Here is a 15,117-nt window from a genome sequence, read left to right on the forward strand (position 1 = left end):
AATATTTTAGTTAACATTACATTTGCATCATTCTTTATAATTTATAAAAGTTATTAATGTATATTAACTCACTTGAGATAAAAATATAATAAGATGCAGTATTAAATTCAGTATTATGGTATTATCACTGTCATGCTCTAGAACGAAAGTATGGGAAAGGAAAGAGAGAACAAAATTTTAAATGGGGAGGAAAAAAGTGACCAAGAGAGATACGAGTAAAGAAATAGACAAAAATTGGCAAAATTAGAAGAAAAAAGGAAACACGAAGAGAAAGAAAAGCACAAGATGGCAACATGACGTTATCAGTCGCCTCCTTTTAAATTGCCCCTCCGGTTAATCACTTTTGACTAACAGAGACTGTCCTCTTTTTTCTCAGTTGTGATTAATTTCTAATAATAGTCATTGTTATAGAAAATTCCAAAATGTACATTATAATAGAGTTTTTAGGTTTTTGGAGCCAGAAGTACAGGCTTTGCTTGGTTTACAAATACTTCCAACTAGCTTTTATTTCGTTTTCCTGACATTTTTTTTCCTGGCATTTTTTTAATCAAGAAAAACCCACATTCTTGTTGAATTGGATAATGTCAGCATTTATGAAAGATTGAGCTGGGTGCTTTATATATGTTTCCTTTTTTAAAATTGAAAGAAACTCTTAATATAGATATTATTGTTTCCACTTTACAGATGAGGAAATTGAGAATCAAAAATTTAAAACCATGCTTAATGTTACACAGCTAATATGTAGTAGGAATCAGCCCTCGGATGCAGATCTGTCCATAACTTCAAAGCCTGTGCATTGTATTGCATCAGGAATCAGTCTCTGCTAATTAAATAACAAGTAGATTATTGCTTTAAAGAATTTTATAATCTCTGATTTAGCTTCCTACCACTTAATTCATTAAGCTTTATGGTTTTCCTTGTTAACACGATTTTAACACAGATGTCCTTAATATCTTTTCCAGAATCCTCAGTTTAATAGCACATCTACATATGTCATCTATGCTCATTTGCTGCGACAGATAGCTGCCTTAGTGGAAGCTGACCATCACTTCCTAGTTCACTGGCTTAAAAAGTAAATCATTCTGTAATCTGTAACTTTCATAGGCTCACAGTTTTAAATGTGATATTAGTAATTTTACAATACAATATTGTAAACTTTTACCATATTTGAATGTTTTAACAACTTTTTAGAAATTATACTTATATTTTGAAATGCTTCAAACGCCAGTTGCAAAAACTATACTAGTACATAAAAGTAAAAATCTGTTTTTAATCTAAATAATCATGTTTTGTGCAAATTATTATAAATATCCACCACTTCCCATTTGTATGTGGCACATGCCTATTGCTGGTTTTTCATATCAGCTGGATTTGCTTAACCATTACTTTAATGTGTATCCTTTTATTTCCTGTCTGTTTATTAACAAATCTTACCATTATATAAACAGTGCTTCTCCTTACCTTATTAGAAACATCTAAGTGTAAAAGCACAGTACTCTTTTTCCCTCAGAACTCTCTTTACAGTAATAGACTTTTCTCTGTGATGGGTAAAAGCTAAAAAGGCAAAATATTTCCACAATAAAATTCAGTGCTGTCAGTTCTCAGTATTCACAATAGTGCATTCTACAAAGCCACCACCAACACTGAACTAGCAAATACTGACTGAGCCATTGCTCAGAGTTAGGTTCCTAAGAGCCTCTGGTCACAATTTTGTCAACTGATGGAGGCATAATTTTGTTTCTAACTAAAGACACCTTATTTTATGTAGTTAACTGGTTAACATTGAGTTCATGACAGTTGCACTATAAATCTCACCTGAATGAAGCTTATATAACATATACACGTTCTCCATAAGGTACATCATAGTCTTTCTGTTCATTGAAACTAGACAGCACGTAATTACTACATGATGAACTTGTTTTTGCTGTTGGTTTTTGAGATAGGGTCTTAACTATGTACCTCACACTAGCCTGGAATTTACTGTGTATCCCAGATTGGTCTCTAGCTCACAGTCCTCTTGTCTCAGCCTTCAACGTGCTGGAATTACAGGTGTGCACTGTCATCCCTAGCTTAAGGACCATTTGAAGTAACAAAATCATCATAAGCACCAAAATATGAAAAGCATGCCACTAGACCATGTAGAGGATAGTTGTTTACAGTATGAGAAGTGAAAGAAGTTTGAGCATCATCTTGTTCAACCTCATTTGTGTGTGCCAGACAGCTCAGTTTTCACCGTTGTGGGGCTGGGTTTTTTTTTTTCCATCTTAATTGAATTTTCATGAATTTCATACATCTTAATCATACTTAGATCCTCTCCCACATCTGCACCCCTTGCCCCCCACCAAACTTTATACTCAGGTTTGTGTCCCCAGATGTCCTTCGGTGTGGGTTCATCCCCTGGACCCTGGTCAGCCTATTAAGAGTGTCACCCTTAAATGAGACTTAATTACACCATTTTTTGTATGACTACAAATGACCATGAAAGGACAAGTATTGATTTTGGAGTTTTAAACAAATTTTAGCACACTAGCTAATTTGGAAGTACAAAATTTGTGAATAATGAAAATTGACTAAATATTGAAAGCTTTAAAATTATATTATTAACTTGATAGTAATTTTGGTGTTTATTTCTTACTTGAGAAACAGTATTCATGGTAAGGTTTCATATCTTTTGAAATGTTGGCAATTTAATAAATATGATTTGAGACAATGAATGCTCTAAAGATTTTATGTGTATAGAATGTAGTTTGATCTCTAGCAAGTTTATTGACAAAATAGAAAAAGTTTTTATTGGAATTATTTCAAAATCTTTACCAGATTATCCCAGAAGAAATTCAAACAATTGGTAGAGAGATTGCTGCAGTTTATTTCCTTACGCCTGTTTCCTGCAAAGCCTGAAGAATTTCCACCTATAACAAAGTGTTCCTGGTGGATTCCATCAGCATCTAAAGTGTTGGCTTTACTTAGTAGGTTTTTATTATTCTGTCACCCTTACTTTTCTGTTATTAAATATTAGAGATTGGCCTTAAGGACCTCAGAGTACTGTAGAGCCATTCTTAAAAGAAAACATGTAATTTTCTGTTATGTTTATAAAATTTATAATTTATAAAGCTAGAAAAATCTTTGTTTTTCACTGAGCATTATTCTGTATAATAGATATTAAATATATATGATCCACTAAGTATTGGTTCCTGAGAATATATGAACTCTCACTGGAGTACATATGTACTCTCCTAGAAGAGAGCACACTGGTAGAGAAACAACTGAGCAGTCTGTGCCTCCTTTAAATATTCTCATGATCCCCATCACAAGTTTTTAAGAGTAAGATATGTCTATAGTTTGACCACAATGTTCAAATGGCCTTTGTCATGGGAACAACAGTTATTTACAACAGGAATTTAAGTCAAGGCTAGCTGGTAGACATTAAAATAATCTGTTTATTATTAGAATGAATCATGTGTATGTTGCAAAAGAACATTATATTAGAATTTATCTTTACAGATACTGCAAACAGTTTGGTTCACCCTCCCCTTGTTCCTTATACTGACTTCTATAATTCTACATTGGATCACATTGATCTCATGGAAGAATATCACACTTGGCAGAGCTTTGGAAATTCTCACAGGTATGATCAGCAGTTTATTTGATTATTTACCCAAATGAAACACTATTTAAAATAACAACTAAATTTGAAATTTGTATAAATAAAATGTATATACCTTTATATATAAGCACATGTGTTTTAGATATCTAACCTTAAAGTGTCATCGTATTTATCAGCATGTTTTATTTTTTGCTACATTTTGTGTTTATTTATATGTTACTAGCATCTTTTCAAGGAAGGAGGGGTTCTTCCCTAGGTATGCAGTTACTTGTGTTTTCTTACTCTATGGGCTGTCATCTTAGCACAGTGGGCAACATATTTTTTTTCTATAAGGACTAGAAGATAAATCTTTCTCAGTCCCATGAACTATATATATTAGAATGAAAAGGCTGTAGACAATATGTAAATGAATGAATGTGTCTGTGTTCCAAATAACTTTATTTTCAAAAATGGGTAATAAACCGTACCTGTGTTGGAGACCATAGTGTGCCAGTCCTGGTCGATTGATACATAACATTCACTCCTTCTCTCCCCTATTCTCACAAAAAGTGTTTACAGAAAGATTATTTAATGTAATAGATTCTTTCTTAGTACTTGGCCAAGTTCTTGAATTCACTGTACTTTCTGTCCATACTTCCACTTTGGATTAAATTAGCAAGACTATCCAAAACAATTTATCTCAAAATATGAAATATTCAGATTTCTTAAGGAGATATAAATAATCTGAAAACACCAGCTAAACCTATACATTGGTTACATTTTCCAGGGATGCTGCCAGAATTGTCCTAAAATATACAATGACCCTCTGAACAAATCTTGGTTCACATATGAACATTCAGAACTGGACACGTATTTTCTGGGGACTCTAGTCAGCCTAGGGTATATTTACTTGGCAAAGTCTCTTTTATAAAGATACTTTTCCCTCTCATTTTAATATAATTGTGACCATAAAACAAGCTAAGAGTTGCATGTTTTTCAGTGGTATCTTTTGATACAGAGCTTCCTCTAATCACTATTCCACTGCCCAGTGGAGTGTGCCAACAAGAAGCTCCGTGGGTGTTTTGATAAGATCCTGTCACCGGCAGCCAGCTGGAATCTGGAATGGGATCTGGAGTCTTAGGGCAAGTCACCACTGACCATGAGCAGTTTCATCTCTTTATCTGGGTACATCATGCAAAGACTATCTTTTTTTATTTTACCAAAATGAGAAAGATTAAGAAGCACTGTTTTTAAAGTATATAATGAAACCAACATATATCCTATTAAGTTAATTGCATTTTCTTTTATTTCTAAACTTGTAGCTCTAGTGATTCTAAATTATTATACACTAGTACTGAGCATTCATGTTAATTAACATTTTTTTTTACCAGTTAAAGCTGTCTAGTTCAGTACGCCGTAGGGCTATCTCTTTTTTCTCATGCCGTCATTGCACTCAGTGGTTCCAGAGATATCATATATTCTGTTCAGATGGAGTCCAACTAGTAACTGATGAATTCATCACATCTACCATTGAGCCATACTCCAGCCCACACCGCAATCACTTGGGATGGGAGTCAACTCCTAAGGTGTCTTGACTGCCATATTCTTCCTGATCATCTATGCCTGTAGGTCATGGCTTTTGTACATAATATTAAGACTGAAGTCTGATCCAAGAAACAAGTTATTTTCATAACCTTTGATGATGATGTTGTATCTTCACAAGTATACCCCATTTCATATTTCTATCCTGCTAAATAGAGTACTAATAACATTTTTCCAAACTTTTATTATATTGCTCTTAAATTTATTGTTTTGCTTTTTGCATGCTGTAATTATTGCTGTATTTCTTCATTGCTGACATTTATACCAAAATAGCCCTTTAACAATGGATTTTTGTATTCATTTGAACATACAAGTTTCTGTCCTATTTCTCCATCATTAGCACTTCTGCCTCCTGGTTCTGGGGTTGACCATGTTTTTCACAGGTGATGATAATGCAGGTGACTACAAACTGAATGATTTGTGTGAACAGTATACCTGAGGAACCCACATTAGGAAGTTAGCTGTGGCTTCCTTTAGAGAATGAAGACACTGCACTTCTAGTAATGATACGCTTTTCACAGGGTTACGGGAATGAAATCATGCACATAAAATCATTTTGTAAATGGTAATACACAATACAAAAGTAATGCTTTATATTGCAAGGAGGGTACCTTAGATTCCCTTAGTGTAATTTTGCTAAAAATACACCATTTTGCTTTTTCTGTTTTCACTTGTTGAGCAGGTTTTCCTTCTGTCAGTACCCATTCGTTATTTCTATAGCTGCAAAAAAAACCATTATTCAGAGAGACTCAGAGCAACAGATGATAAGCATCGCAAGGGTAAGCCAGCTATGAAAAATATTTGTGCTGACTATAGTCAATATAGTAAATAATAAATAAGTTGTCTTGTGAATTGTTCTAGTGTAATCAGGAAACATTCAAAGTAATTTATATTATTGCCCCCCCAAAGTGGTTAAACCTGTTCACAAAATGGGAGACACTGCACCTCTCACCTAATGAGTTTCCCATTATATTACAAATGTAGCAGAATGTTTCTGACAGATCCAGAATTGAGGAACTTGTTGGACTTCATTTTGTGTAGAACTCCTGTTCCAAGTAGCCAGGAAAGCATCTCTGAAGACTGTGGTGAGGCAAGGAAGGCCCTTAACACAAGTCACTCACTGAAACACTGTCTAGGGCAAATGAAAATCAGAAACAACCAAGAAATTAGATTTTGTAACAAAAACTGAGAATATGCCCCCAAGAAAGTTAGTTTTATGAGAGTTTTTGTTTTGTTTTGTTTTGGGTTTTTGTTTTTGTTTTGTTTTGTTTTTTGTCTTTTTCTAATTGGTTCTTAGCCAAAATGCATGAGGACCCACAGAAACTTAAGAGAGTATCCAGGCTTAATCTAGGCAAATTATAGAACAGGATGATGTGTATCTCTGGACCAGGCCTTAGTGCCATGCACCGTGCTTAGCAGAGCACAATAAAGCTATGTACATTATAGAATACACTAAATGAGCTTTTTAAAGTTGGAGCTCAGACTGCACATCCGAAGACCTGTGTGTTTCAAGCTCCTACTGTGTAACGTTATTGCTTACAACTTTAAAGATGAAAGAGAAACTTGGCTATAGTTGTCTTAAAATAATAAAATTTAAAAACCTTTCCATGTTTTGTTCAAGAATCTAAAAAAAAGCATATAATATTTTAAAATATTATAAAAATAAGTCTTTGTTTTTAACAGTTCAGTTCCCATAAACATTTTTTTCTGTCACAGAGAAGGGCAAAGGTTTCAGTGATTGCTAACTTCTGAAAGTCAACTCATACTGAGTATGAGACTCTTAGAAGAAGTTTTATTGCCTGTGGCCCCAAAGGTAATTTCAAAGCCACATGCCTTGCAGAATAAGTTTAAACGGGTGTATTTAGCACCAGATGCTGGCTCAAAGGCTAATCTGGATAGCCAGTCATTTTGACATTTTGTCTTACTTGAATTTCTGTGTCATGTGCCTTCTTTTTAAGTATTTTTTTCATGTTGACTGTGTGATTTGTTATATTTTAAGGAAAACAGAAAGGGCTAGTTTATGCAAATTTCTCTGCAGTCATCAGCCACTCACGTAAGGTATTAAATATGAATCTGTGGAGCAGCAGGTATTGGCTATCACAAGCTGTCTTTCACAGAACATGGGAGGAAATGGGTAGAGACTGGTGTCAGACAGCATTATCAGTCCTTACAGACTCTTCCCAACTGCCACACCACTTGGGTTAATGGCTGGTGGTTATTTTGATAAAAGGAATTAATATAAATGAGAGCTTAAATCCTGTACAGTCTGAAATGGCCAAGGAGGGGTGGTCCTTACAGTGAGACTGTCTAGAATTCTATCTTTGTTGGCTTATTTCTTTCATTGGAGCACTTTTATGACAAATAGAAATTTCCAATGGAAAAAATAACCCCTAAGCTTGTCCATTACCATCCTAATATAAGTTAGATACTATATTTAGTATCTCCATTCTGACAGCTCCATAGGGGCAAGTCTAGGAACAGAAGTCAGGAAAGGGTAGGAAAAAAAAGATCTGACCCAGGACACCATCCAGGAATGCAGATCTCATTTGTAAGGGAGGGCTAGGAGAACCAAAAAGCTGCTGCAAGTCTTTAAAATTGGATATTGGAGGGTTGGAGGAGGCTCAGAATTAGTGTTCTGTAACACTAATCTACAAGATCTTAAGTCGTCTTAAATTACATAGATTTGGGGCATGAAATTTTATGTTACAGCAAATTACTGTACGTATTTCAAATGTCTAAAATGTTCATCTCTATCTGCATAGAATTCATTTCCACTATTACCAATGGTGACAAAGTAGTCTGATAAAGATTACCTAGATAAGTAAATATATAAACATGTCTATTTTATATAATGACATTTTTGTTTCTTATACATTTTAATATGTTGGTTTTTATATACTCAGTGCTTATATTTTGAAGAAACATGAATTTTTAATCACGCATATCTCTATCACTCAAGCATATCTGTTACTAACAGTTAATAAATTTTCTTTGATAATTTTAAAGGTCAACACAGTGTTGTACACATAATTTTGTTCCCTGTTTGTACTGTTTACATAGTTTTCTTTTCATGATCATCATTTTTAGTAGCTGCATTATATTCCATTAACTAGATATACTTAGGATAGTTCTAAAGCTTTAGTGGACTAGAATATTTTCCTATCTTTAAAATTCCCAGAAGTAGAATTATTAGGAAAAAGGTCTGAACATTGTAAAGGTCTTTGATAACCATAGACAAATTACTTTCTACTTTTTAAAAGTAGAGTAATTCTGCCTTTAGGATTAATTCAGTATCTAAAATAGCTTAAGCCTGTTGATTTAATTGAATGATTTTTGGTCCCCCATCGGTTATCATTGTTCCAAAATAAAGTAGTAATAAGATGTTTTCTCAAGTAAATGTATGATTTTATGAAGTGTCTATATGAGAGACATTTGTTTGTAGCACAAACAAAAATTCAGTAATTTTGACTAAGCATTTAAGTGTTTTAAATGAGATTATAGTTTAAGTAAAGTGAAATTGTTTGCTTTCTTATTTAATTAGCAAAGTCTGGTGGATAAAGTATCTCGAAGACAGAGACCTGACATGAATATGTTATTTCTAAATATGAAAGTGAGGCGGACACATCTGGTTAGCGATTCACTTGATGAGGTATAATTTATTCCAAAATAGTGTTGATTAAAAATTTAAATAAACTATATTATATGATTTATTACTAAAATTTTCCTAAGCTGTTGTTTCTATGTGCCAGTAAGTATGTTTCTATAAATTCTGATACAGTTAAAAATCAGTTTTATATAAATAAGACATATTCATTTTTATGTGTTTATTAATAGTTCCTTAATTCCTTGGAGAGAGAGTTAATGTACAATATATAAATTAATAATTCGAGTTTCTTAGTATGTTACCTGGACTCTAGACCCATCCATTGCTCTTTCTGATTCAGTGTGTAACAAGTCTTTTGAAATTCTCCAGGCCTCAGATGTTCATCTATAAAATTACAGGTCTGGACTATAGGAGTATATAGACCAGTTCAGATGCATGTAAACACTGATGCATCAAAGTGTGTTGTAAAGTTCCTGCTCACGTACTGCTTCACTCAGACCATCATGTAGCTGTTACAGATAAAAACTGTTTTTATCTATGTGATTTTTTAAAACAAAATTAGTGTTGAAAGAGTACTAAAAGGGAAATAACTTTTATTTTACATTTTGCTTAATTATAATTTTGGAGACAGTCTGAGTCTTGAAAGGCAGTAACCTTTGTCAAGGCAGTTTGACCTCTTTAATTCTTTTTCCTAATCTATAAAATAAATATCATAATACCAAGTTCATAGTGTCTCACACACATTGGATAGATGGAAGGATGAATGGAAGGAAGGAAGGAAGGAAGGAAGGAAGGAAGGATGGATGGATGGATGGATGAATGAATGGGGTGGGTGGATGGCTGGATGGGTAGATGGGTGGATGGACAGGGTTTATTGCACTGAAAATTAGGTAAAAATTGCCTAACATCATTCCCGGAATGATGAGAATTTTTTTAAATTCTCTTTCATTACCCTTTGTCCTTCTTTACTACATAACGTCTTCAAATAGCTAACCCGGAAAAGAGCAGACTTGAAAAAGAAGTTGAAAGTCACATTTGTAGGGGAAGCTGGTTTGGATATGGGTGGCTTGACTAAAGAATGGTTCCTTCTTCTCATTCGCCAGATTTTTCATCCAGATTATGGTGAGTATTTAATTTTTATAAACATTGTTTATACATAATTGTTAGTCAGGTTACCAGCCCTTACTTTTAGACTTCTCTGTAGTTTTATAGACATAAACTTTTTGTCAGCCTTAAGTGTTGAGTAATTACTTAAAGACTATACTTTTTTAAAACATTTGACCAAATTGATGATTGATTATTTTAATTATCTTACTTGGAATATACCTAGACTGAAAGTAACACATTTGTAAGAAAATATCCATATTTTTCTCAAATAAGACAAATGCATGAAAATTTAATTTGTCACAGAAATAAAGAGCAATCAGAATTTAAAAACAAAGCTATACTTTGCTCTGTACTAGTGTGTGAGGTTCCTTTCATTAAATAGTGAGTCATTTTAAGAAGTAGAAATTCATGGCCTGGAGAATTAACTTAGTCAGTGCTTGCCAAGCAAACGTGAGAATCTGAATTTGGATCCCCAGCACCCATGTAAAAAGCCAGACACTGGGGGGCGCACAACACTGGGGAAGGCAGGTAGACCCCTAGAGCTTGCTGCCAGTCCATCTAGCTGAATTTGGCAAGCTCCAGATTCAGTGAGAGAAGGGTCTTACTTCAAAAAATAAGGTGGAGAGAAACTGAGGAAGACACCCAAAGTTAGCGTGTGTCCTCCACACACATAGGTACCCATGCACCCACATATCTACACATATAGGATCATATACAAACACATACACCACACATATACACATATACATATACACACACAAGGAAATAGGAATTCACAAGTTAATTTTTAAGGACGAAAGTATTTAAATTTTATTTAGAGAAACCATCTACATAATTATTAGTATTTATTAAATGTTTTCCTTCAAAGGAAAAATTTCTATATTTTATAGGTTGTACATATCTTACTTCCTATATATATGTATTATATATGAACTCTTTCTAATAATAGGAAATAGGATTGGCAAGGATAAATTGAAATTTCCAGATAACCCTCAAAATTGATTTTGATCATAAGCTATAAAACTATAGTTTTTATAAGTTATGTTAAATTATACCTTTTCTGTCCTCATTTCAATATCAAAGAAAAATAAAATGCCATCTCTATATGTTTTGCATATATACATACATATATATTTACTGATACATGTTTGGCCTGTTAAAGGATCTGTGAAATTTTTAACATGAAAGATGACTTGTAACAGAACAGTTACTAAAATGCTTTGCTTAGGCAGATGAGATGTCATATATGTTTTAGCACTTTTTAAAATCATGTGAACAAGTTGTGTTTTCTTTTTTCAGGAATGTTTACATATCACAAGGACTCACACTGCCATTGGTTTAGCAGCTTTAAATGTGATAACTATTCTGAATTCCGATTGGTTGGAATTGTATCCTTTAAACTTTCCACTAGGAGGTGCTAATAGACTAGAAATTTTTTAAAGGTTTTTGCTGTATTTTAGAAAAATGTTCTTTTATAAAATTGAACACTGTTCAATTTCTTAATTAGATTTTACATAATCTGTCTTACATGTAATATCACACCTCCACAGCATCAATAGATTTACCAAAATGACTGGTTTTTTTTTCTCTGAAATTCTTACCTCAAAGTGATTATTTCTTATTCAAATATAATCTAAATTATTTAAAATGTAAGCATTTTAAAATCAAGAGTTTTTGCCCTTTGTATAAATATTTTCTTTTTTTTTCATTGTGTTCATAGTTTACTCCATTTGCTAAGCTGAAATTGTAGGAATTAAATGTAGCTTTTTCATATACCCCTAAATCCTGAGACATGAAGGAAAACCCTACAAAATTGAAAACTAAATTCAGTGGGAATAGTTAAGACACACAGTATTATTTTGTAGCTTTTAAAAACTTTATAAAGCCAGTTACCACTCTTTCATCTCTATCTCAGTGAATCATGGGGAGCGTTCCTACATTGGTGGAATGGAAAGAGGCTGGCTGTTAGACAAGATGCCTTCTATATCAGCTTTTTTACTTCCAAGAAAAGGAAAGAAGAGTAAATAAATGGTCAGAGGTAGAAAATTCTAACTTTAAGAAGCTTAGCAATCTATATTAATAGAAGACCATCAGTGCAAGGTCCTTTCTTCTAAGAGATGACCATCTGCATGGATGGCATTAAGTGCTAAGGAGTTCTGAGATGGAAGAAATACAGAATTATAGCCTTCCCAGAAGAGGTAGAAATTTTAAAATGCAAGAATTACATGTGATGAAACAGGATTAGAAAGCAGGACAGTCTAGGCTGAGAGAGGAATGGTGGGAGTAGAAGGCTGAACTGTGGTCGACTTGGGACAGAGCAGTGAGTGCACCAGGATTATGGAAAAATAAGGAGTACCCATCTGTAAGGCTGTGAGTGTCTGTTGCATTTGTTGGGATTATGTGCAAATCCTGAGGAAGTGTTTGGAAATTAAAAGACTAAAGAGAAAGTAATAAGAATTATTTTAAATTTTTGAAAAATTGTCATATCTAAAAGTCCAAAGTGCTAAATTCCACAGTATAGAGGCTGTTCATCAGTCACTGATGCTGTTTTCTGTCATTTTTCAGCACTCAGTGAGGGTATTCCAGCTCCATTGGTGCTTTTGACAATACCTTGATCTGTTTAGACGTCCTGGTGGTTATTGTGCTTTACATTCTTACAACAGCTTAGAACTGGGTGATATTTTTATTTCCTAATATTTTTAATAAAGTATCATATCTTTCTTAGCTATTCTTCTTTTTAAATGGTGCTATATATAAAATCATGAATTTGCCAGTCATCTTTCACAGTATTACTAATTTTTATTCAGCCACTACCCAAAAGAGCATGCTAAGCATGTTCTTATGTGCATATTTCAAGTTACACAATTATGCCTAAAATTATACATGCACAATTACTTGGTTAAAATGATTTTTATATTGTTTATTATTTATTTTTATTTTATGTGTGTGAGTGTATTACCTGCGTGTATATAAGTGCACCCATGTTGTGCAGTGCCCATGGAGATCAGAAGAGGGTGTCACATCCCTGGAACTGGAGTTATGGATGGTTGTTAGCTACCATACAGGTCCTGAGAATCAGACCCAAGTCTCAGCAAGAGCAGCCAGTGCTCTTAACCACTGAGCCACCTCTCCAACCCCTACAGTGATTTTTTTTTTTTTAGTTATTTTTATTTTATGTTTGAGTGTATTGCCTGCATATATGTAAGTACATCCATGTCATTGCAGTGCCCGAGGAGGTCAGAATCAGGTGTCACATCCTCTGGATTTGGAGTTACAGATGGTTGTTAGCCCCCTTGTAGTTGCCATGTGGGTGCTGGGAACTGACCCCAGGCCCGCTACAAGAGCCTTAACTGCTGAGCCATCTCTCCAGTACCATAATTGCAATGATTTTTAAATGTGGTAAGATCAAGTTTTCAAGACATACTGCAACCCTGAAAATGATAGAGAACCATAATATACCAATATTTTTAAGTAGAAGTATGTGTTTCTCATACATGCACAAGCATACAGAAAGCACTGACATCCTTGAAACATGATATGATGTGAGAAGGATGTGAAACATGATATGATGTGAGAAGGATGTGAAATGATAGTTAATTAGGGTTTTGTCAGTGGTCAGGAGATCTGCCCAGCTGGAAATTCAGAAGTAAACATGCATTACCATTGAGAAAATATGCTTACTTCTATTTAGAACACCAGATTGTATATTTTAGGTAAGATTTATTCTGATAACACTGTATTTTGATCACAATTTTAGAGATGGTGAGATCTTAGAGTTTACAAAAATACTATAACAAATCACACCATAACAATGGTAAAATACTGTGAATATTACATGAAAATCTATACAACAATATCTTTACAGTAGAATTGCCTAAACCAAAAAGGATATTGAAGTCAAGAGTGAAGACAGAGTATAATGTAGTTTTCAGACTGCTGTTTGCAGCACAGAGCACCCAGCAACATTGCCCAAAAATGATCCCAGCCTGCTTCAGCCAGAACAGTTTGGAGTAGGAAGTGATATTTCTATATGTGAGAGGACCCTGTAACAAGTCCTATCGACCTATTTCCTTACTTGGGAAAACTTGCCTTCAGGACTCAAATATTAATTTTTTAATGAAAATGCTTGGAAGTTATCACCATAGTAGAGAATTTGAAATTATAATACTTAAGCTGGGTGTGGGGGCACATACCTTTAATTCTAGCACTTAGGAGGCAGAGACAGGCCTCCTTTTTTTTAAATGAACAAAAAGGTGGAGCAAACTTTATTTATTTTTAGGTAAAAACATTAACCTGATGGATTATTGCAGATTTGAGAAATCAACACATAAAACAAACAGACAGCATTGCCTACAGGTACTTTTATCTGTGTAGAGACAAAGGCTGAACTGTTGTCCCAAGTCAGTATTAGATGGAGCAGAATGAAATAAAGACTGAGAACTGAGAACGGAAACTTGAAACATGAAGAAGGGAGATAAAATAAAATTTTAACTCCAACAGGGAATGAAAGCTAATTTACTTAAAACTTTACATCAATTTAAAATACTCTGGCCATGGAATAAATACTGGCTAGCCCAAGCTGTGGACTTTTAAACATACACACAAAGAATGAGCTTTCCTTCTTCCATTCCAGGGGCTTTTGTTGCTAGAAATATCATGTAAACTAACCTAGTGTCATTTGTCAAAAAGCCAGGCATGCTCTATGAGCTCTGTGTAAGAGCAAGGCCAGTTTGGTGTGTGTAGCAAGTTCCAGACAAGCTGGGGTTGCAGAGAGACTCTGTGTTAAAACAAAACAAAACAAAACAAAACATAAGACTTTGGTATTTTGATCATCATCATTATTGCTACGATCGTAATTATATAAATGTATTTGAACATATTTTCATTATCTGTCCGCTTCAACACACTAGCCAATCTCTATGGTTACCTATAAAACAGTATAGTTATTCCTTATGTTATCAGTGCTCACGTTGCCTTAACAAGTTGAATAGGCAGTGTTCCAAACGTTTTAAAACTGACAGTTGAACTGACGGTTGAAATACTAGTAAATTTTATCTAACCTCCCCTTTTTAGCAAATCAGTGTTGCATCCTATTATAATAAATGTAAGTAGACAAAGTTTATAAAGAAATAAAATACCTGCTGGGTGTAGTGGCACACGCCTTTAATCCAGCTGGGGCTTTGCTACAGGGAGACCCTGTCACAAAAATAAATAAATAAAT

At 34.0% G+C, this 15,117-nt stretch overlaps 1 protein-coding gene across 13 annotated transcripts in view; it reads left to right on the forward strand.

Moving 5' to 3' along the window:
* The window catches only part of Hectd2 (HECT domain E3 ubiquitin protein ligase 2), a 406,920-nt gene that overhangs the window by 383,897 nt on the left and 7,906 nt on the right, over window positions 1-15,117 (forward strand). For 12 of the 13 annotated variants that reach the window (XM_029554335.1, XM_029554338.1, XM_029554334.1 and 9 more), the window contains 7 exons: window positions 963-1,072; window positions 2,818-2,966; window positions 3,502-3,625; window positions 5,868-5,964; window positions 8,727-8,834; window positions 9,779-9,911; window positions 11,196-11,284. In XM_029554335.1, coding sequence (XP_029410195.1) covers window positions 963-1,072; window positions 2,818-2,966; window positions 3,502-3,625; window positions 5,868-5,964; window positions 8,727-8,834; window positions 9,779-9,911; window positions 11,196-11,284 — 810 coding nt within the window. Of the gene's footprint in view, window positions 1-962; window positions 1,073-2,817; window positions 2,967-3,501; window positions 3,626-5,867; window positions 5,965-8,726; window positions 8,835-9,778; window positions 9,912-11,195; window positions 11,285-15,117 lie in introns of those variants that run through there. The other variant, XR_003846515.1, reaches the window with a different exon arrangement.

This window comes from Nannospalax galili, unplaced genomic scaffold (genome assembly GCF_000622305.1).
Source record: "Nannospalax galili isolate Female #2095 unplaced genomic scaffold, S.galili_v1.0 scaffold384, whole genome shotgun sequence".
Lineage (NCBI taxonomy): Eukaryota > Metazoa > Chordata > Mammalia > Rodentia > Spalacidae > Nannospalax > Nannospalax galili.